This window comes from Larus michahellis, chromosome 14 (assembly GCF_964199755.1).
Source record: "Larus michahellis chromosome 14, bLarMic1.1, whole genome shotgun sequence".
NCBI classification, from domain to species: Eukaryota; Metazoa; Chordata; class Aves; order Charadriiformes; family Laridae; genus Larus; species Larus michahellis.
The window spans coordinates 5,058,158-5,079,930 of NC_133909.1; the positions used below are offsets into that span (position 1 = coordinate 5,058,158).

Consider the following 21,773-nt stretch of genomic DNA (forward strand, 5'->3'; position numbering starts at 1 on the left):
GGAAATAGCGAGAACCAGTCTTTTCTGGAATCAGAAGTCTTTGCTAGTGTCCTTTTTGCAGAATGTCGTACAAGAAAATTCTGTTTAGACCCGTTTGTCCCGGAGTATTGAAATATTCCATTGAATTTATACTTTCCTACCTGTTCTCTCCTTGAACGCCAGCTTTCCCTCATGTCTAAGACAATTTTATTTGCCATTCAAGCATTAGAGACCTTTTCAATGGCAGAAGGAAAGTCATTCCCCTTTTCCTGTCTCTATTAGCCAAGAGAACTTTCTTGTTTTTCTGTGTTCAGCTTTCTCCAGACCCCTTAAAATCTCACTTTTTCTATCAGCCTGTTACCTCAGCCTTTTTTAATCCTATTTTTAACAGGACTATAAAAAAAGTGTACTGCCAGTATGCAAACTTGTGCTTTGTAACATTGTTTGCGTCTTTATACCCAAGAGAACATTGGGTACAGTGTGGAGTTTATGTTACATGATTTGTGACCGATGATTATTGTTCTGCAAATTGTTGAGTGGATCTTACAGGTACTAACAAAATGTTTGCTAAAGTTTTTTCAGCTCTGGGAACCCAAATTGGTCCCTCTTTGGCTGTTTTTTTTATATGCATCTGAGTTTAGAATTGGGTGCTGGAAGCTGTTATTGCCTCAGCCATCTGTCTCGCTCTTTGGGTGAGTATTTGTTGGCCTGGAGGCAGAGATGTCTCATCAATTGTCGATGGGCTTCTGAGATGCTCTTCAGCCTGGCATTCAGCAGTGAATAACTGATTTTAATCTGCCGCTGCTGAACATATGATGGAGCCTTTAAGACATAGCAATATAAAATGTATACTTTTTTGTTAGGGCAGACAAGAAATAGTTTGCAGTGTTTGCTGGCTACTACTTGTTGCTTTTCAGAACCGCTAGGTCATAGGCTCCAGAGGAACAGGGCATTTCCAATGCTTGCGTGTTTATTGCAAGATCTGCAGCGTTTAACTTGCAAATTGTCGGTTCCTGGAACCGAGACTGAAAAATGCAAGAACTTCCACAAAAACTTTGCCTAGCCTTTCTGGTTGCAGAGGGGAATATTTACAGTGTGTCTGAAACATGGCACAGAAGCTCCCCCTCTCTCCGCTCCCTCCCAGATTTGTAATTTAGAACAATTTTCTGCCTGTAAAGCCCTTGTTGTTTTGAATTCTGTACCTTTGGAGCTGGTACTTTATTGTGAAGTGTTGTTCTTTAATATGCAAAGCAACTTTGGGCTGCTGCCAGAATTTGTAATTTTTATGGTGCTTTTTTTTAATATCAAGCCACTATGGTTTCTGATGAATGGTATGTTTTGATTCTACTTGTTTCTTTTGCCTGCAGGGTCAAGAAGAGAAAAGTGAGGTGTGGGAGCAGTGGTTCTGGTTCATTCTTGTCACTGGGTTCTGTGCTGGCACTGATAAATGAATGCTTAAGAATGTAATCTCTAGCGCTGTTTTGGACTGCTATTTTCCTAGGTCATCTTCAAATAGCTCAGTGTGCGCTCCCTGGAATCTGAATCTTGAGCCAGCTTGAGTGAATTGTTGCTGGGTAGTCAGAAAACACAATGACTTATCGGGGTTATAATCCAGTTGGTTTCCTGACCTTTATCTGTGTTTAAAGTCTGCTTGGTGTGGGTGCCTTTGACTTCAATTTAAGCATACATCAAACAAGGAACTCCTCTTCCCAAGCAAGGAAACTGTGTGTGTAATTCCGTATATTGTCAGTACTCAGCCCATTCACCCACACATCTCTCATTGCTTCTCTCTTCTTGAAACAGTGGTATAATTGGAGCTGTGTCAGGATATATCCAGTAAGATGGAGTGGAAATTCCTCCAAATCATCAGTGCTTGCTGTGGCAAAATTTCTTTCTGTCAGTCTGTGGTCGTTGTTATCATTAGTTGCTTTTGATCAGAGCTTTTGACTTGCATGGGTGAATTGATTGATTTCTTTCCAGGAGTTTTTCACCCCCTCTCTTATGTTCTAATGAGCAAATAATCCTTGAAGAGGAGCTCAGTTCAGCAACAGTAAGTGTATTGGCAGATGTCAGAAAATACACTCATCCCAACTCTTCTGTGGCTTTACATCTATATATGGAGCTTCCCCATTAAGTGCCGGCTGTGACAACCCAAGGTCTCTGGTGGCTCAGAATTGATCTTCTTGCCTAAAGACTTTTGTGGTCCAGACTTCTGATTTTACAAGAACTTTCATATATTCATCACCTGGAACTCTTACTGCTGGCTTTTTCCCATGAGCCTTTAAAATTGAATGTTGGATTTCTGAGTGGTGAATTTTAAGAGACTTTTTTTATTATGTATGTCTAAGCTGTGTGCTTCAAGACAATTTTGTGCAATGTCTCATATTAAAAAGCTGCCCTTCAAGGTATATTTGTATAGACACCCCATACAGAATGTTATTTGTTTCCTTTTGACTTGTGTTTGGGGGAAAGAAGGTTGAGCGAGTCTGAAATAAGATGCTTTTATTCTCCTGGCAGTATGGTCGGAATGTTCAAATTCATTGCTTTTTTTTGTTACCATTGCTTTTCCCAGTGACTTCCAGTGGACAAATACATTGGTTCTTAGTGCTTGACTACAGGAATCTGTTAATAACCTGCATGATTTAGGGTTGAACACTGAAAGATAAGTTAAAATCAGTTCTTTGTGTTAATACGTGAACTAGCATGTATTGATACTACATAAAGATCCTATACCTATTCAGGAGCCCTTGTTATTAGTAGTATCTTCTTCAGGGCTTGAACTATTTGTGTTCTAGCCATTTCTTCCAGTTTTTTCTTTTGTCAAGTAGTGATCTCGCCCCTGTCTGAGTGACGTTCTCTCTTTTCTGTTATTAGCATGGTGGTGCTCTGTTACGTCCACTGCAGTCTGCATCCAAGTATGTCTTGTCTCCTGCAGCTCACTTTTTCTCCAGGACAATTGAGTTTCTTTATCCTGTTAAGACTCTGTGGTTTTGGGGCGGAACTCTTTTCATGTTGTGTATTGTACTGAGGAGTGGTCCGGACTGGACCTTTGTCTGAGTTGAAGACTTACTTGGACTGTAATAGAGAACACTTTGTATATGGACACATGATATTAAGGGGGTTTAGTTGCTAGAGATCCTGGCTGATTTTGGAACTGCCAGCCTGAGATGGAAGGATCCATGTGGCACTGTTGAGCTTTCCAGTTCTTGCCTTGCCTGTTTGGAGGCTAGAATAGAGTGCAAGATTAAATCATTTTAGATCATCCTCCTTTTAAAGTCCTGTTATATGAACAGGAACTTTTGTTTTCTCTACTGGCCCTGGGCAGAAGGGAAAAATCACTGGGTCTATCTGTCTTGCTGCATGTGCACTGAGATACACGTGTGTCTGACAGCACCTAGCTAAAAAAGGCAGTCTTCTCTAGCTTGAAGTGGCAGAAGTGCAAAGGAACATCAGTAAGTGAATTGTAATCCCAGAATTTGTTACAAACTTAAGGTTTCTAAGAATTATTTTCAGATCAACAGGAAAAGTAGCTTGTTCTTAAAGGCACAGGACTGCTGTGCATTCTGCCTAACCTCAGCACTGGAGGCTCTGGGATGTGTGTGACAGCCGCATCTCCAGTGGCTGTGCTGCTGTGGGCATTAGGATTCATTCCTTTCAGATCATCCGCATTCTGTTGGATTGCGTGATGGACATAGGAGGAGATAACTTGTCAGCTTAGTTGGTGTAATTCCCCTGAATTATACCAACCAGCCATAGCAGGGAAAGTGATGCAGCTTAGATGAGTCCTGGGGACTTGAGTCTGTGCGGAGGCAACAGTGACGCTGGCTGGTTAGTCTTTCCTCTGATAACTGCAGTGCAGAACACATCAAAATGGAGGTGTCACTTTCTTGTAGTTTAGGTGCTCTAAAAAGATTGCCAATATCCCTTCTGAATGTTGTGAATCTGAAAGGGGAGTAGGAGAATATTAATAGAGACTTGTTTTGAACTTTGTTTGAAAGATGATCGCTTCTTTTTTTCTCTTTCTCTGTATGTTCCAGGGTGCACTCCTAGAAGGTGTGGAAGAGGTGTGACCGACACAGTAATCACAAGGGAAGAAGCTGAAAGAATCCGTAGGTAATTGTCTTTTAGCTCTTAACTTTTACAAGCGCTTACTTTAATGACAGTGCGCTAGTGTCTAAGGTGTAGCACAAAGCTCATTAGCTGAAGGAGGATGGGTTAAACTGGTTAAAACGCTAAACTTTTTTGAAGCTATTTTGCATTTTTTGCTGTAGTGGAGGCAGGTCTCTTTCATACAGAGCCTGCCTAGCTCTGTGGGGCATGAGTGTTGTAGAGAAAACAAGGAAAATAATAAGTTTTAAAGGATTTTCACTTGGCCCTCTGTTCCACTTGGCCTTTAAAAACAGAACAAAACAACATAAGCCTCCTTTCAGCTGAGTCTTTCTGGGTAATTATGAGCTAGTGCTGACCCTGTTGTTCTCTATAAACATTAAGTGGTGAGTTTTAATCAAATAGTAGGGGACACTGCCAAATTATGCAGTTAAAGTTATCAGCCTCTTTGAGTGTGATTTGCACTTGATAATCATATAAGTGGGGAATATCACTGTAATGCTCAAAGCGATAGGCAAAGGACAAGTGCTTTGTTCACTAGTCGGGCTGGCCACTCTGATTTCAAATTCAGTCGGGCTCCTGATTTTGGTAGATCATTTCTGCGTTGGACAAGTTTATTTTTACTTCCCCTAAGAAACATGATCTGTTGTTTGGGTTTTTTAATGTTTAATCTTGACCAGAATGTATTCGAAAGACAATGTTTTTGGGAGGTTTATGGAAGGGGGGCTCCAAGCTCTGAAGCGTTCTGCAACATAGATGCTTTGATTTTATGATAGGCTGCAAGATTTGGTCTCAAATAAATGGCAGCTTCTATTAACTCAATCAGGTTATATCTGATGCATCAAATACCACTTACTGAAGAGTTACAAGTTGTAAATAATGACATTAAAGGACAAAGTAATCAGACTTCAGTTCTCATTGAGGTTATTGTTTTGCCTGCAGAATAGCAGAGAGGGGACTGTCCTTGGGAGGATCTGATGGAGGGGTGAGCAGTGTCCTGTTACTTCTTACATTCTTTTACTGCCAAGGCAAGATTATAAATGCATTTTTGGGGCTTGAGGAGAGGAGACGGAGAATTTTTCTTTCCATTCAGACTTGGAAAAAAAAAATTGTTTGGAAGGTTATTTTATCTTCTATTACTACTTCTGCTAGCAGTGTAATTTGTGACTTCTACAATACAGTTGACATTTCCTGTTATTCAATTTAGTTATTTCTAGCGCCTCTCTTGAACTGATTTTTGTCTTCTCCATCTGGAAACAGTTACTATAGCAGAACTGTTCAAGTTTCGCTTCTGAAACTAAATCAGTGGTTCACAGCATCACGTAAACGTTGGTCTGGTGTAGTGACAAAAAATGACACGTAAGTCTTAAGTAGACTTTTGAATAATATTCATTAAACAAAAACAAGCCCGCTTCTTTAACGAGCACGTTTGTTTTAATTTCTTTCCCACTTCTTTGTTCTCAGGATGTTTTTGTGTATGAACAGAAACTGTTTCTTGAGTATTTGTAAACACAATCGCTTTTTTAGGCATCTGCTGAATTAGGACATACATTAGCGGAAAAGGAGAAAGGTTTCAATGGAAAAAAAAAAAATAAGACTTTATTGTCCTTATGCTTGGTGAGGAAGGCCTGCAAAAAATATAACCTGAGAAATTTGAGCAGTGCTGACCATCTGAAACAATATATTTAAAAGATTTAGCATGTTCTGTCAGAGTCCCTTGGCTTTTTTTCAGTTCTGTGGTTGCATAATCTGCCATTTTGCCTAGATTACTCTGCCTCTCGGGAGCTCCGGCTTAACTCCTGTCACTCATGCTATCGAGTGGGTTTCCTATCCTGTTCTTTTAGGACCTATATGTGATTTTTTTTATTTATTTCTTAGACTTCCACAAAGAGGGGATTAGAAGGGCAGTGTATAACACAGACAGCTTCATGGATTTCAACTGCAGAAAGCTAATGTCCAGCTGGGGGTCAGGGAACTGGGGAAACTGAGGCAGAGAAAGCTTGGAAGAGACGTGAGGGGAGGTAAACTTGCTGCCCAATGCACAGAGCTGGGCAGAGGTCCTGCGCTGGCTTACTGGACAACAAGCCAGAATATCAGACAAATATAAATCCATCCATCATTTTGGAAACATCACTGTGAGGTTTTTTTAAAGTGGGGGTGTTAGTGGGGAGATGACTGTATGGCTGCAATAAAGTAAGTGTGTTAAGGAATCTGATGTCCCTTGAGAGGTCTGGGCTCTCATCCAAGCCTTCTCACATTTCTCATAATCTGTAAACGTGAAAAAGTTATTGCGTGCTGTTACCCCTTAGGGAAAGCTGCAAGAAGAAAAGTTGTGTATTTTTGCATTGAGGCCTTATCCAAAATAGTGGATAAACACTGAAAGAAGCTAAAAACAAGAGCTGACCAGTGTTTCTGGGAGATCGCGTTTAGGAGAAGCCTTTAAATACAGTCTCTTTACTTAGATTCTTTTATGCCTGTTCCCCGTTTTCTTCTTTCTTTTTCGATGTGCGTGCTTGTATTCCCTGTGTTGTGGAGTGAACTTTTTCCCAATAGTGCTATCTTGGCTCTCAGATATCATTAAATACTGATGGATGTGTGCTGATGAAGTACAGATGAAACTGTCTTTCTTCATTTGAGCCTTTTATCTTCTCAAATCTCTTATGTGCATAGCATACAAAATGTTCCAAGTCTTACTTCATCTACCTACTCTGCCTGTCTGCCTCTCAAGCTTCAAGCCTGTTGGGTTAGGTCTGGCTTGTTGCTTTAAATTTCTTAGGCTTTAGAGTGTTTGGATAATTCTGTCCAATTATATCTGTTATTCTAAGACTACTTTTTTCCTTAAAAATTCCTTAAATAACTCCTTGTTTCTGTTTAATTCTTTCTTTAGCCACTTTGATCTCTCTACTGTTCCAAATAAAACTTCTTCAGATTTCTACTGGGGTACAGACTGCATTTTCATTCTCTGATTTCTTCTTAGCCCCTTTTTAAGCAACATCTGGTATTTTTTTTCCTGTTATATTTTTGAACACGCAGAAGTGGATTTGTGTCTGTGTGTTTGGATATAATTTATTAAAGACCTAAACTTGCAGTTTGTGACTGTAAATTCTCTCCCCCCTTTGTTTGCTGCCTTTTCTGCTTCCCTGGAGCACTGAAGTATAGCAATAAACCTTGTTTCCCTTTCCATCCTTTTGTGTTGAGAAAGTCCTGGCAAACATCTGAATTATTGAAGTCTCCCAGGAGTCATGCCCCAGTTGTCATGCTGAGCTTGCTTTCTTATTTTTCTTTGTAATTTTTCCTGGGTTTATTTTTATTTACACACACATAGAGTGAGGCTAGAAGAGGCCATCGTAATATTCTACTTTAACTTTGAACAGAATCCAAACAGGAGCATCTTCTCCACCGGTATCCTGCTTTCCTTTGTATGTCTCTGTGAAATAGTTTCACATTCTGTGATGAGGAACAGAGTATAAATCACATTAGTTCTCTTGATGTTTGCCTCAGCTTAAGGTTTTTTCCTCTGTATAAAGATAATGACCTTTCCCTTTCTCCCCTACCTAATATTTTCTTGCACGCTGCCGCTGCTGGCGTTCCCACTTTAGTCATGACTCACTCATTCACGTCTTTGTAGGTGCTGCCGTCATAACATCTCTTCAGTGTAAATGATATCAGGTCTATTGGTGTTTATTTAGAAGCCCCAGAAAAGCACTCCCTTGGTGCAGCCAGCCAGCTGTAGTCTGTCTCCTGGGTGGTGGCGGAATTGCCAGGAGTAGCTGCCCAGAGCTCCCTCTTGCAGGGGGAAAATTAAATTTCTGAATCTCTGGGAGACTCAAACAACCTGTGTAACTGTGATGCCACCAAAGGGTTTCTGTTGTGGGCCCGCTGAGCTGTGCGCAGAACAGTGGTTCTGCAGACCGCATCCCTCCTCATTCTGCTTTCAGCCCTCCCAACCCAACTCTGCCGTCCTCAAACCGCTGTCGGCTCTGCCTTTCCAGGGGGAAGAGAAAGCCTCTGCCTAATACTTGTCCTGTGGTTATACCTCCACAACAGGCTGCACGGTTTTCTTCCTTCCTAATTAGCCTCCTGATAGCCCTTAGGAAACACGTGCTTGTGAGAGTGAAAGACATGCTTGGCAGCGGCCTTTCAGCTTGCCCACCGCGGTGTGTTGGTGTGGGTAACTGGACTTAACTCCACAGGAGCTGGCTGTGGCTAGTCTGAATTTAGTGTGAACTTGTACTGGACTCCAGAGCCAAATAGTGCATTTAATTTCCACAGTAATAATCTCTGCCTCCTGCAATCTGAATGATGCATAAATTAGATTGGTTACCCTTGTGTCTCATAATTACTCAGTGTAACTTTTAAGAGGCATTACCCTAAGAATGTAACCCTTGTCTGTCTGCTCTCAAGATTCAGGTAGGGAAGGGTATTTCCAGGTGGGATTGTTTCGAGGGTCCGTAAGACTGCCTGCAGTGATGGCCAGTTTGATGCTGCCTGGGAGTTGGTGACCATGTAGAACCTCCATTGCTCTTCCCTCTTAGCTCGAGTGTGTGAGCGTTCCCCCAGGAGGAATGGGGATGGTTCTGAGTGCTGCCAGCTCCTCTATAGACAAATAGAAGTAAGGGTTTTTTTGCATTTTTTTTTTTCTTTTGGGCGGTGTGCTGTTTCCTTTACAAGTATCACTTAAAACTTTTCAAGGGGTGGAGGAATTGCTGTAGAAGTAAATGCATATTTAATGGTTGGGAGTCCTTTTTAGTGAGGATCAAAGGCAGGGCCTTCTGCTTTGTAAGATGGGGAAAACCATCCTTTTACCACAGGCTGAGAAACGGTGGTTATTTGCATGTTCTCTTTGAAACATTTTAGCAGTGAGAGGGTGGAGAATGTGGGACTGGCAAGGTTGAAGGTCCAAAAGAACATGTACTTTTTTTTTAAAGGCAGTTCAATTTCCTTTCCATAGAGTTCTGTAAACAAGGATATTGTGGCAGTTCTGTTAAGCACTGTCTCGGAAACAGGTGTGTGGGTATGCGTGATTGCAGTGTTCCTGCCATCTGTAGATAAACCTTGTAGAGCTTTCAGCCTGGGAACGCTGGCCTGGCTTGCAGGCTGACGCTTCATCAGATAGCTGAACGTGAAGTAACGGTGTTGACACAGGCTTCCACCAAGGTATTTGTCTCAGTGTAGGAAATGATGCTGAAAATGCGTAATGTTCTGAAGTGGCAGTGGCCAAAATAAATGTGTTTCAGTTTCTCTCCAAGGTAGCTGTTAAACAAATAGCTCTGTGCTCATGCGTAATCAAGTCCCTGTCGATGTTTGGCACTCAGTTGTTTCCCCCTGTCTGAAACAACCCTGAAAAATATTATTTTTTTGTCAGATTCCCTTTTCAGTTGTCTTCATCTGGCCTTTCTAGGCTTTGTATTGTAGCTGTTATCTTTTCAGCTATGAGTATCTATAGTTCTTGGGGGTGTCTCTTATTGATTCATTTGGTCACTTTGGATCTTCCCAACTGTAATCATCTGGTGCTTGAAGAATAAGAAGAAATGTGTATGTTTGGAGAAGTCAAATGTATTTGAAAGGCAATTTTAAAAAAAAATCATCTTTTTAGACATGTCCTGCTACTTCTCCTTATAATCTGCTTCAGTGTGACCACAAGCATATTTTTGAAGCTACACAGGAGCAGTTTTATACTTCTAGCCGTAGCTTAGATTATGGTACAGAACCAAAACCAATTAATGAAAATATTTTGCTTCTGAAGCTTGAGTAAAGCTTATTACGAGAGCTGCTCTTGCATGAAGTGTGAGATTACCTGTTTCCCGAACAGTCCTCTGGAGCTTTTGGGGAACTTCAATGGGAAGGGGAGGTCTGAAAAGCTCATGCTATGTCCACTTGAATAGCTTGTTACTTTATGTATTTTTAAAGCGTTGTTCAAGGGTCATTAAAATGATTTGTGTGTTATTAAAAGAAGGCTGACGTTATTCCTTTTAAAATGAGATTTTAGTGGAGTTCTCATTTAGCTCTGAAGCTCAGAGCAACTGAGCCTGCAGCAATTTTCTTTTGCTGAGAGATGGTCATGGGTGTCCTCCTCCAAATTGACCCAGAGGAGGAGGAAGAAGGGTGCTTTGGGACCAGGGTGGAGGTGCAGCCGTGTCCCCAGCCTGGCATTGCAGCTCTGACGTGGCCAGGCACTGATGAGTTCTGCAGCTCATTCCCTACCCGGTCTGCCTCTGGGTAAAGACAGAAAGTGGCTTCTAACGGTGCTGTTCCAACCATGCCCAGGAATTCTTCTTGCTGGTAAGATGGAAGTTATCGTTCTTTCCAGGCAGCTCACCTAGTGGTATTATTGTTGTTTGGATTTTGTTAGAATAATGTGAATGGTATGTGGTGCTTCAAGAAATGCTAAATTCCAAGATGAGTGCTTTTGCCTGGATATTGTATATCAAAGGTGTCATTACTTTGGTGCTGGTCAGGTTAATTAACTGTTTGCTACGTGATAGTTCTGTGTATAAAAAAAAAAATATTACTAAGCAGTCATATTTTTAAATACCGTTTAACTGATGCAAAACAAACGTGTATTTTGTGGACAGCGATTGAGATACAAAAGTGTACTTTATTCAATTTAGAGAAATAATTTAGAGTAGTGCTCTGTCCTGGCAAATCTGAATACTAATCTCTTTAGCTTGGTCTGGAGCTCAGCAGAAGTGTTTGGCCTGAATTGGATGAAGTGGATTGAATTGTCATATGTAAAAACTCTTTACTCTTTGGTTTTCTTTTACAGCGGTTTAGAAATTGGGGAGAAGAAAGTTTGGCTTTAGTAAGCCTTAGAATTAGAATTGTTCTTTTAAACAGACTTTTATGGCCGTATTAAATATGAGAAGTACACAGGAACTCACGGTGAAGGAGAAGTTTTAATAACAAATGTTGGGCAAGATAAATATTAGTGCTGCTATTTGAGCGCTTCACAAATATTGGAAAATTAGTCATCTTTGTGTGGGAGGGAAATGCCTTCAAGAAGGGATCCAGGTACACGGTGTCTTACTCCCAGCCCATGGAGGAAGACTCTGGCAAATCTCTGTGTCAGACTTGAATCTTGGGAATAGCAGTCCTGTGCTTTCTTCATATTGCTTTAATCTTTTGTGCATCCATACAGCAAACTGGGGGAGGTCTGTAGTTGAAAGTAAGCGTTACTATTGTGAACCCAAATGCTAGAAACTAATATTTTTACTTGGTAGGCTGGGGAAAGTGAGAGCCAACTTGGGACAGTTATTAAAGGTCATAGCTAAATAACGATAAAACCTTTTCATGCTCTCTTTCCTACTTTTTTTTGTTTCTTTTTGCAGGCATCAATTCTGGACTTGCACTCTGGAGCTCTGTCACTGGGGAAGCATTTTGTTAATCTGTACAGGTAAAACGGGAGGGTGGCTTGCTGCCTCTCTTGTTATCCTACACTTCAGGGCTCATTGCCTCTTCAGATTCCTCAAGCCCAGTGGGCTGGAGTTAGTAATGACAAACTGGAGGAGTTGGTTAGATTCACCAGTTTCCATGACCAGTTAAAAAAAACTTCTGTGGCGTGAAAACTGATCTTTTGTTGAACTGGGCTCTTTGAAAGCTACCATTACCTTTATTTTCAGAGTTCTTCTTGCATCAGTAAATAATAGTATTTTTTTCATGGTTATAATGTAGTTTGTCAGCGGTGGAAAAAATCAAATAGTCTGAACTCTTAAAAACTTGAATCCATGTGCTTATTTCATGGTGTGGGAGGGGACTCTTCGTGCCTGGGGAATTCCATTATCAGTTGCTGCATCTTGATCCTTTAATCTTTTTAACATTTAATCTTTGAGCAATGCTTTGGAAACATCACGCTCAAAAACGTTTGTAGGATTTCTTTTGTATTGTGTTTTCATTTATTGATTGTGGGTGCAGCACAGATGACTGTCTGATTCAGCAATTCCTCTTTTAGACTGTTGTTTAATTTTTCAGGTACTTTGGGGACAAAATTCAAGACATCTTCACAGAAGAGGATTTTGCATTATATCGGTAAAGATTTTCAGTAATTGCTGACTGAACCACAAAACATAACTTTATGGGGTTTTTTTCGTAGAGTGCAGGTTGGGAGGGAATTATGCTTTGGATTCAGACATACAATTGAATTTGCAGCTCAAAATAGTGATCTCTGTGAGAATGAAGATGCCTTGAGGAAAATAAGTAAAAGGACCTTTTGGTGGCTACCTGATAAATAACATTTGTTGCTTTGAACTTAGCTGCATTGCCAATGTCAGGACAGTGTTGATGGTGTAAGCATAACCAGAGTGATGGTAGCAGCACACATGTTATCCAAGAGATGTTGTACTAGACGGTAACGACAATCCTATACTATTACTGCATTAGGAACTTGGTGGTTTTTTGGGTGAACTGCAGCAAAGCATTAAAAATGCTAAAGCAGGAAGTGGAAGGACTTCAAATTACTAATGTTCTGGCTGGAGAAGCAGAGCATACTTTCCCCTTAAGAACTCAGAATATGAAATAGTGCTATAATGTAATAGCTTTGGCATCTGATCCTTTGAGCTTTCCTGGAGACCTGCTCATATACTTAACGAAGACAACAAATGTAATGAGTTCCATGTGTCTGTGAAGGTGTGTGGCCAAAGTTTAGGAACAAGCATTCTTTGTTGACTAGACACAATAAATCTTTAGTTATACATTTCAGTTGCTTTCTCATAATTTAAAATGTACCTGCCTTGAGCATTTTAACTCTTTTTGCCTTTTTTTCTTGCTTTTGTGAAGGAATATGACCTCCCTCTAGTGGTGGAAGTAATATTAAGTAGCCAAATATGTTTATTTTATTAGTGTAGTAACTTTATTTGTCTTTAAATATCAACCACTTTGAAGCTTATTTCTATTCAATAACCATTTTTAGATACTGTTGTCTTTATAGATTAACTTCTTTAAAACGCGTTTACTTCTGCCCCCAAAATCACAAAAAATGAGACACTTCCTTGATTATTTTTGAACTTTGACTATATAAAGAAAATACATGGTTTCTGCCTCACCAAAATAGCAGAGAATACTTTGAAAATAGTCTTTGTTTTGCCTAACATTCTGTAGAAGATTAAAGAATCTGTAGAAGTGTGTGTGTAGGGAGTGTATTGCCAAAGAATATTTGTTTCACATGAAAACAAACATTCAGATTTTCACTAATTTTTATGGATTTCTCATCCTTACACTGTAAGATGAGACAGCTGCTAGGCAATATCAATATTCCTTTGGTATTTCAGGCCAATATAGGGAATGTTTTAGTCTGCTGGATATGAATCTCATACAAAATATATTATTAAGTGCTTTAACATGGACTGTATGTCCTTAATGAATGATTTTATGCTATTCTTGGGAGCATTTATCTTCATTACTTTCACTTACCTACCAGGATCAGTTTAAAAATACACTCTGGAGAGAAATAACTAAATGTAATTCATGTCTAAGTATTACTGATTGCAATAATAACAAATCCGAGTAGGCATTCTGAGCCAGGAGGCTGGTTTCTAAACTGTCTCTGTCAAAATTATGTTGCTTCAGAATCAATTACGGTTTGTAGTCTGATGCTTTAACCACCATCTGCTAGGCATATTACAGCAATTCCTCTTGTTTCACATAATAGAAGTGTCTTTATCCAGAAGAAAGACCTTTAAATCTGGAGGCTTGGTTTAAGGGTTGTGACTTCAGTGGCAAATGGCACTATCAAAGATTTATTCCAAGAGTTTTACAACTTATAAAGATAGAGGCATAGAAAGAGCAGAGGAAGAGCTGATAGTTTGCTTTCTCCCTTCATTTATTCTGCATGTGTGATTTCTGTTAAAACTTCCTGGCTGCAGGAGACTGTTGCTTTGTCTGCTTCTGCCGCCTTTGGTGCTTTTCTCCGGAACAGTGCAGAGATGCTGACGAGGGGGCTGGAGAAGTTGTGTGGTTTTGCAAAGCTTTGAGCGTTCCTGTCACCATACTTGAATCACACTTTGCAAGTGACTTCTAACAGTGCATTTTTTTTTTTTTGCTGGTTTGGCAGAGCTTGTATCTTATAGAAACTTTTCTGTGGCACTTTTAGTTCTCTTACTCAGTCCTTTATGCTGCCGCTGATCCATTAAGCTGGCAACTTCACAAGTTAGCGAACATCCTTTCTCTTAAGTTGTATCTTCCTTAGACTTGTAGCTACTTCATTGGCTTTTTTTTTCTTCCTCATCACCCTAACTCCAAAACAGACTTCAGTATCTGCTTTTATAGGTGATGATATGACCTTTTCAGGGAGTTCTCCTCTGCCTTTCCCTGAGTCTGGCCTGTGCACTTTGAACCGAGTCACTGGATAATATGAAATATACAGTGGCTGCTACTGATGGGTTCTGGGAGGGATCCATTTGTCACTTACACTGTTGACTTGGGTGCTGTACTCATATATTTATTGCTGTAGCAGAGCTCTGTTTAGGACATCTGCTCAGAGCCAGCGTACGCCCTAAGCGGCATGAGTGATAGAATAGTTGCTGTGTTTATGAAAATGAATGCTTATATTCTCCAGTGTGAAGAAGTACTTCCTGGCTTGCTATAGTATGCCAGAGCTCTCCTGACAGTTTTTGATATATGAGGGACATGGAGGAAAAAGTATGAAGAATGAGTGGGTCAGGATCAAGAAGGGAGGGGATGCTCCTGCCTCAGCCTCCTGATTCTGCTGGGTGCGTATCGGAAGTGGCTGAGGGAACACTGTGGCTTTTACTGTACCAGATCCAAGGTAGCCAGAGTTCCTGGGCTCATTCATTCCTTCCTTGATAGCACCTTCTAAGCTGAAATGTGCCTTATCTTGTCACATGATTTACACGTGAAGTACAACATGTTTGTCCTTAAATAATTTACCAATAGACTGCATAGGCTGCATCTGGAATAGCAGGTAAGCGAAAGAAAAACGTGCAGTCGTGGTATTGGTAACTGTTGAAATGGCCAAGTCAATGGAAAGCAGGCTGTACAGAAGAGTGGTTGGTTTTTTTTTTTTGTAGGCTAAAAAGTGACTTTATGCTAGTTTTGAAAACAGCTAAGTGCGGTATTTGGCACATGCTGGGCACAGAATGAGCTGGAGTACACAGACGCATGTGTTCAGATACGTGCTTTGTAGGATTCTAAGGAACACGCTGGTCTCTAAAAGAAGTCATGCCTCTGCTCGTACTGCAAGGTAAACATGTCATGCCTATGTGTAGTGTTTAATTTGCTGTCGCGAAGAGGGACACAAGACATCTTACGGAGCTCGAAGCAGAGTTCGTGTTTGCACTAACAAGTTCGTCAACCTGTTGGTGACTCCTGCAAGCGGTAAATGTGACCGTGTGGAACGAAGGGCACCCAAGATCATTGCGAAGAACCCTGCAAAACATACTTTCTGCAGCACACAGTTATCTTTGCCTTTGGTGCCAAACTTGTAAATGGATGTTTTTTACACGTTCTTATGGCAGCTACAAGCCAAGATCTCCTTGTCGTTAGTCAAAGTACTGCAATGCAATATTTTCTAATAAGATCAGTATTCTGCACCTTAATTCTCCACCACCCCTTACATTAAGCATTAAATTCTTTTATACTTCGTGTGGCTTTCTCAAACTTATTTTGAACGGCAGCCACTTACCTATGACAAAGTCAGAAGTCCTGGTTGTTATTCACATGCACTGAGAAACAAGTCTTCCCTTGCATATTTTACATTTTCTTCTCTAGGTTATAGTGCCTACATAGTTGACTTGACTGATGTCACATTATTAGAAAGTAGGTATTAAACACCATGTATGTGTAGAAATAATGTGTGTGCTGACTCAACTAGCAATTTCATGGAGTTTCCGGAGCTTTTGAGCAGTATGGTACATACTTAAGTAAGAAAAAGCATTTAGGCACTTAAAGGTAACGCTCTTTGGAGCTTGTTTTCAGCAAATCTCTGCCATATGGGTTATTCATTCAAACATCAGTGGAAATCTGCAGTTTATTCATGACTGGTGTGCCTTTTTTAGTTTAGTTATAATTGGGTTATTTATTGCACTGCATTACAGTGTAATAAATGTTGTGCATATTTGTAGGCACAGTTTTTCCAGTTTAATAGTTTGTATTAAATATAAACTGCTTGGGCATTTGTTGGAGGTGTATCGGATGGCACTTTGTGTGTCAGGATAGTATTTCATGCTGAAAAATTTAAGAGCATCCACAGGATGTGAAGAAATAAGGAGGCTGAGATGGCCTGTCACTCTTTGCTCTATCGTATGTTACATAGGTTTCTGTTCTACCTCTTATTCAAGCCTGAACTTTGGGCATACCCAATTTACAGCAATGTAGATGACATGTATTTTTTGTTGTGTGTACAATAGGAAAGAAAAAAAATCCAGGATTGAATATTTCCATTCTGTCCCTACCATTTCCCTTTAGAAAGGCCATCCTGTGAAGGGCTTTTCTTAAGGACAAAGCTTGTGGGAAAGGGGTCTTGTTTCTAGTGACCAGTATATGAGTTTGGGTTACTTTGCTTGTTTTTTCCATGTTAGATGTGGAGTTCATTGAAATTAATAAATGACTTCCTACTGACTTCAGCATGTGCTGGATTAGGCCCTAAAAAAATAATCTGGTTGTTCATCAGCTCTCACAAATATGTTTGAGAGCACTGAAGGCAAGCTAGAAGATTAAGTGTCTTCTCCCCCTGAGACTTAACTTTTTTCTGACTTTGCAGCCTTGCACATCAAAGGAAAAAAACTTTTGCTTCGTTACTTTCAACTTTTTATTACAGACAAGTTAACCTCTCTTGCTCATTGAGCTCCGGTGTGAATAGTCAGTATTCTTTTGCCTGTTGATCCCTTTCTTGGAGGAAAAGGCTGTTGCTATAAGCTTGCTGTGCTGCCATGGTGTGTCTGTGTTATGTGTTAGCACAGCTCTAAGTGCAAAGGGGAAACACCTGTTTTTTGAAGCCTAGTCCAAGAAGTTACAATCAGTGGGACTCTTTGATAGCTTACCATTTGTTTTCTTGAATGGCAAATTATGTGCGTAAAACTCATGTTAGTCTGCTATATATGCCATGATTGTCTTAAGTTTGAGTGATGCTGTGATATGGAGGATGACAGCTCATAGGGAAGCAGGAGCACACGAGTCAATTGAAGAAACGCAAGGTTGGCACCTCATGCGCTTGAAGCTACTGTGAGTAAAAGTTATACTTAAAGCCAATAGGACACAGGGAAGCAAGAGGCCAGCGGTATGTTTACATACCCAAAACCCAGCTACCTCGGTCAGCTGAAGGCAACTGCTTGCATGAGACCAGGGTAGCACCTAAAGTCATGCTTTTAGACCTCAACTGCTTCATTACTCTGTCTTCCATTACTTTCCCTGCCTACTTGATTTATAAACAGGAAAAAACAAACTTGTCTTATGAAAGATATGCTTATTTTCTCTTGGCAGCATACTTAAACTGAGTTTATTTTCCTCTTCTTCTGATAACCCATTGGCCGGTCCAAACCAGTAGACTTCTGGCTGCTGTTGTTGTCTTTCGGGAAGAGTTGAGTAGCTTTGCTTCTTACTTGGTTTGCAAAACATGTGGTCTTGCCCAAAGCCATTGCATGTAAGTCTCGAAGAGGAGTGAAGCTTTAACGGAGCCTTATAAACACCAGACATCCAGGCTTAATAGAAAGCTTTTAAAAGTGGAAAAGGAATCAGGCAGAAAGAGGAAGCGGTGCTGCTTAGAGAGCAATACAACTACTGGAGATTTAAAGTTATGTCAAGACTGTGGCCCAAGTACTCCAGAGTAGATCTGTTCCAGCTGGCTGGTGTGAGTGGTTGCCCGGTCTCAGAGCCAGGGAATATGCTGCTTTAGTATTTGTGGGTTAGGCTATTAATTCTTGTGTTGGGTTGTTCAAAGTGCCAGCTGCCCTCAATTCATCATGAAGTGAAATGAGTAATTACATTTAATGCTTTTTGGGAAACATAAGGCAGCCTCTGTTGAAATCCTGTCTCTTGGAAAGAAAAAAGACAGAGATCAGGCTCCCACTGGCATGAGGAAGGACCTGTAGATCCTTTCCTGAGGTCAGTTGTACAGACTCTCCCACTGTGTAGCTCTCAACTTGAAACCTCGGTTCATGCAGCCATGTAAACACCTGAAGAGCTCACCTCTAACTTGGTTTAATGGTTTTGATACTTCACATGTGAAATAGTTTGGTTTGACTCCTAAAGCTTAGAGCCCTAGAAATGTAAAGTGAGACAGGTTAAAAATCAAATCTGTATGTGTTTTTTTTTTTTAAATATTTGTGAGGGACAAGATGTGAACAGAATGACTATTTAGGACTTTTTTAGTACTTGTGGAAATAGCTTTTTTTAAGAGGTGACTTTCACAACCTAACACTGTAGGTTTGGCTTTAGTTCTATCACTTTTGCTTAGTCACTGTTTAAGTTCCCTAGAGAAATACTTGGGAAAAACTTTTTTTGACAATTATGCTGAAGTTCAGTACTACCCGGTGGAGAAATGTCTGATGCAGAAAAGATGCAAAACTACTAATGTTATTCTATGCACAACTTCAGAAGTGTGCTTACTCAGAGTATCTCATTTGTGGGCTGCTTTTGAAGCACCTGGCACAGAAGAAAAGGAAAGCTAATGCAATAGCTAAGAATGTGTTAAAATTGGGAGAAAACAGTATAAAGATTTTAAGAAGCATAGAGGACTACATTTTAAAAAAAAAACCACCAATGTTTTAGTTTCCTCTCATTGTGTTATTGCATTCTTTGCTGTCTTTTAAATTCCCTCAAAGTTAAATACTAGCCGTATGTGTTTACTGGTGGATTTGCCAGTGGTATTCCTCATTAATCACAAATTTTTTTCTCTTTAAAAGTGCTGTTGACTGAACTAGGGCTGGCAGTTCTCGATAGCCCTGTATGCAGCAATATTTGTCCTGAAAGATGTATGTTGCTACATAAGCAGTTCTGTATAGTAACACATATGTCATTACTAGACTTCTACTTTAATTATCTTAAAAATAAAAATCCTGTTCTTCCTGTATCCCAAGAAACACAGGAATAGCCCAGATAGGAATAGTTTGGTTAAATGTTTTAAAAATAGTTGGGAAGGTCATCTTGCATTCATTTTTAAGGAAAACCTGGTTGTGATACCAATATGTATGTTGACAGAGAACCCTGAGTTTCATGGTACCAGGGACTTCATTGGTTAGTTAAAATTAGTGTAAAAATAGTTGAAGGCTCTTCAGAGGCAACCCTTTTTGAAAATACAACTTTCTAGTTACTGGCTTTGGATTAAAAATACATATGTGAAAGAGTTTTTAATCTTTTCAGTAGTTAATAAACAGTGAGATATGCATGGAGTTTTTCAGGAAAACAGACTGCTTAACAAAGAAATTTTAAAATCTAGGCCACAGGAGACAGATAGTTTACTGTTCTTGATATTCTGAGACTTAAAAAAAGGCAAAACAACAAACACCAACCCAAAACACTGGGGTTTTTTGTTTGTTTTTTTTTTATGTAGTAGATCTGCTGTATTAAGGCAAAATAAGAGAGAGAGTATGGGTATATGTTCCCCAGGATTTATCATCTGAGGACGAAGCCGAGCTCTAAAGAAGTGATAATGGTGAATGAAGGAGAATACAGAAGCAGCAGGAGAGGGGTGTCACGTAGCATGTTGTGTTCTTTGCAGCGATGTGAGACAGAGAATTCAACAGAGGATTGCTCAGGCATTTGGTATCAGCTCTGCTTCCATGTACCTGACTAAGCCAACGTTCTTCTCGAGAATAAACAACACAGAAGCCAAGACAACACACGATGAATACTGGCACCCACACGTTGACAAGGTAAGTAGGAGGCTGAGATGGGATGCAAATGTTTCCTGTTATTATTAGATTGTTTGGAAGTCATTTTACATTAATCAGTCAAACATGTTTGAAAACTGGTGCTTGTAAAAATCCTTTGGAGGATAAAGCTAATGGAAGGGTAAGTGAGTTTTAGAAACATAGGCCATTACATTCCTTTTTATCTTATTTTCTCTACTTTAGTTCTACTAGAATTAATAAATTGCATGAACGACTACTCGGGAATCTTTTTTGTCAGAAACATTAATTAAATTGACCTGCACCTACAAAGTGTTTCCATTTCATCAAACCTACGTTTCCAGTTAGGGTATCACTTTCAGCTAGGTCTAGCGGGAGCTATTTCAAGTGGTCTGTTAGTTGATCTGCGCCTCTTGATAAATGCTTAACACTTATATTTTGTTCATATGTGAATTGAGGCACTTCTACTGCATGTTCTTCAATGGGGATGTGCAACCCTCTTTCAATAATTGGATGGTTTTTTGTTTTTAGAATGGAAGTATTGCAACTTTCTTTTAACTGCACAGTCTTCTACCTGTAGGCTCGTAGCTTAATACTTCGCATTTCTCAATGGACTTAAACTCAATGCCAATCCCAAATCATTTATTTCTGAATTTAACTGAGTTCAAAGGTTCCACGCAGTGTAGCAGAATCAAATAGGAAAAAACCTAAACAAAACCACCTAAACAATCAAAAAAAACCCCTCACCAGAATACCCACATTTCATGTCTTCAGGATTTAAAAATCAGAGTCACTCTAGAGTCATGGATCAACCAAGATGGAGCCAAAACTTATCCCATCAAAATCTAAGTTACGCCTCAGTGCTAGAGTCTGTATGTGGGCAGTGTACTTTTGAAGTTTATGACCTGAATCATCTAGATCAAAAATCGGAGAAATATTCCTTGCTTTGAAAATATTTCCTGGAAAAAGTCAGTCTGAGAGAAGAACAATGTCTGCTGTTGCTCGTAACATTAGTGTAAGGTCCTGTGCCCTTTCGTGTCATGTAGGCAGAAGCCACTTACATTTAGAAAATGTGGTGACAGTGGTAACTGATACAGCCACTCTTTGAAAGAAGAAAGTAATGCAGGGTGTAATTTGCAGTCCTAAAGATGAGAGCAGCTTTTGGATGCTTCTTGTTTAAAAAGCTGCGATGTAACCGTTGAATAGGAGTGGACCTAGAACCAGAGAACTAGTTTTGAGATACAGTTTCTTTTGACTAAGTGCTGGTGGGAACTGGTTGTAGGGAGCAAATTGTGCTGGGGGGGTTCATAAGAATTCCATCACGCATTGCCCTCCTTTCCAAGAGATGCCAAATAAACTAGGGATTCTGTCTGTGTACAGTGCAGTAAATTCATACGTTCCTCATAGTGTTTCCACTCTGTCAGAGAACTGAATTTGACTGCCACAAGAGAAAAGAAAGCAGTAAATTTCAGTAGCTGATGGCTATTTTCTCCACTTTTTTTACTTCAGCCCAAAAAAGCGTATTTTAGAATGTTAGACTGGGATTTATTCCTATAATGAGATTTGTGTCTGCACAAGCATTAGGCTTGCCAATATTCCCTTTACTATTTCGTGCATGCATTTTGCATTGGTAAATGAATAAGGCGCTGGATAACCTTACGGTTAAGTGTTTCTACCTGAATTTCTCCTTTAATGTACAAGTTATTTTGTCATTCAGAAGCAGATCTGTTTCCATGAAGATAATTTATTTCCTTTGTAGAAGCTGCTTCTCTGTTATGGCATCCTGACACTGCCTGTACATGATGGACAGCAGGCTAGACATTTTGCTGGTTTTATCTATCTGTTTTGTCCACACTTTGTTTATCTCGCAGGCTGTCTGCTCAGGGACCA

General features: G+C 40.0%; 1 protein-coding gene across 2 annotated transcripts in view; it reads left to right on the plus strand.

Annotated features, from left to right (window-relative positions):
• The window catches only part of OGFOD3 (2-oxoglutarate and iron dependent oxygenase domain containing 3), a 44,957-nt gene that overhangs the window by 4,596 nt on the left and 18,588 nt on the right, over positions 1 to 21,773 (plus strand). For both annotated transcript variants that reach the window (XM_074607514.1, XM_074607513.1), the window contains 5 exons: positions 4,017 to 4,092; positions 5,029 to 5,071; positions 11,415 to 11,479; positions 12,055 to 12,111; positions 19,754 to 19,907. In XM_074607514.1, the coding sequence (XP_074463615.1) occupies positions 4,017 to 4,092; positions 5,029 to 5,071; positions 11,415 to 11,479; positions 12,055 to 12,111; positions 19,754 to 19,907 (395 nt within the window). The remainder of the gene's footprint in view (positions 1 to 4,016; positions 4,093 to 5,028; positions 5,072 to 11,414; positions 11,480 to 12,054; positions 12,112 to 19,753; positions 19,908 to 21,773) is intronic.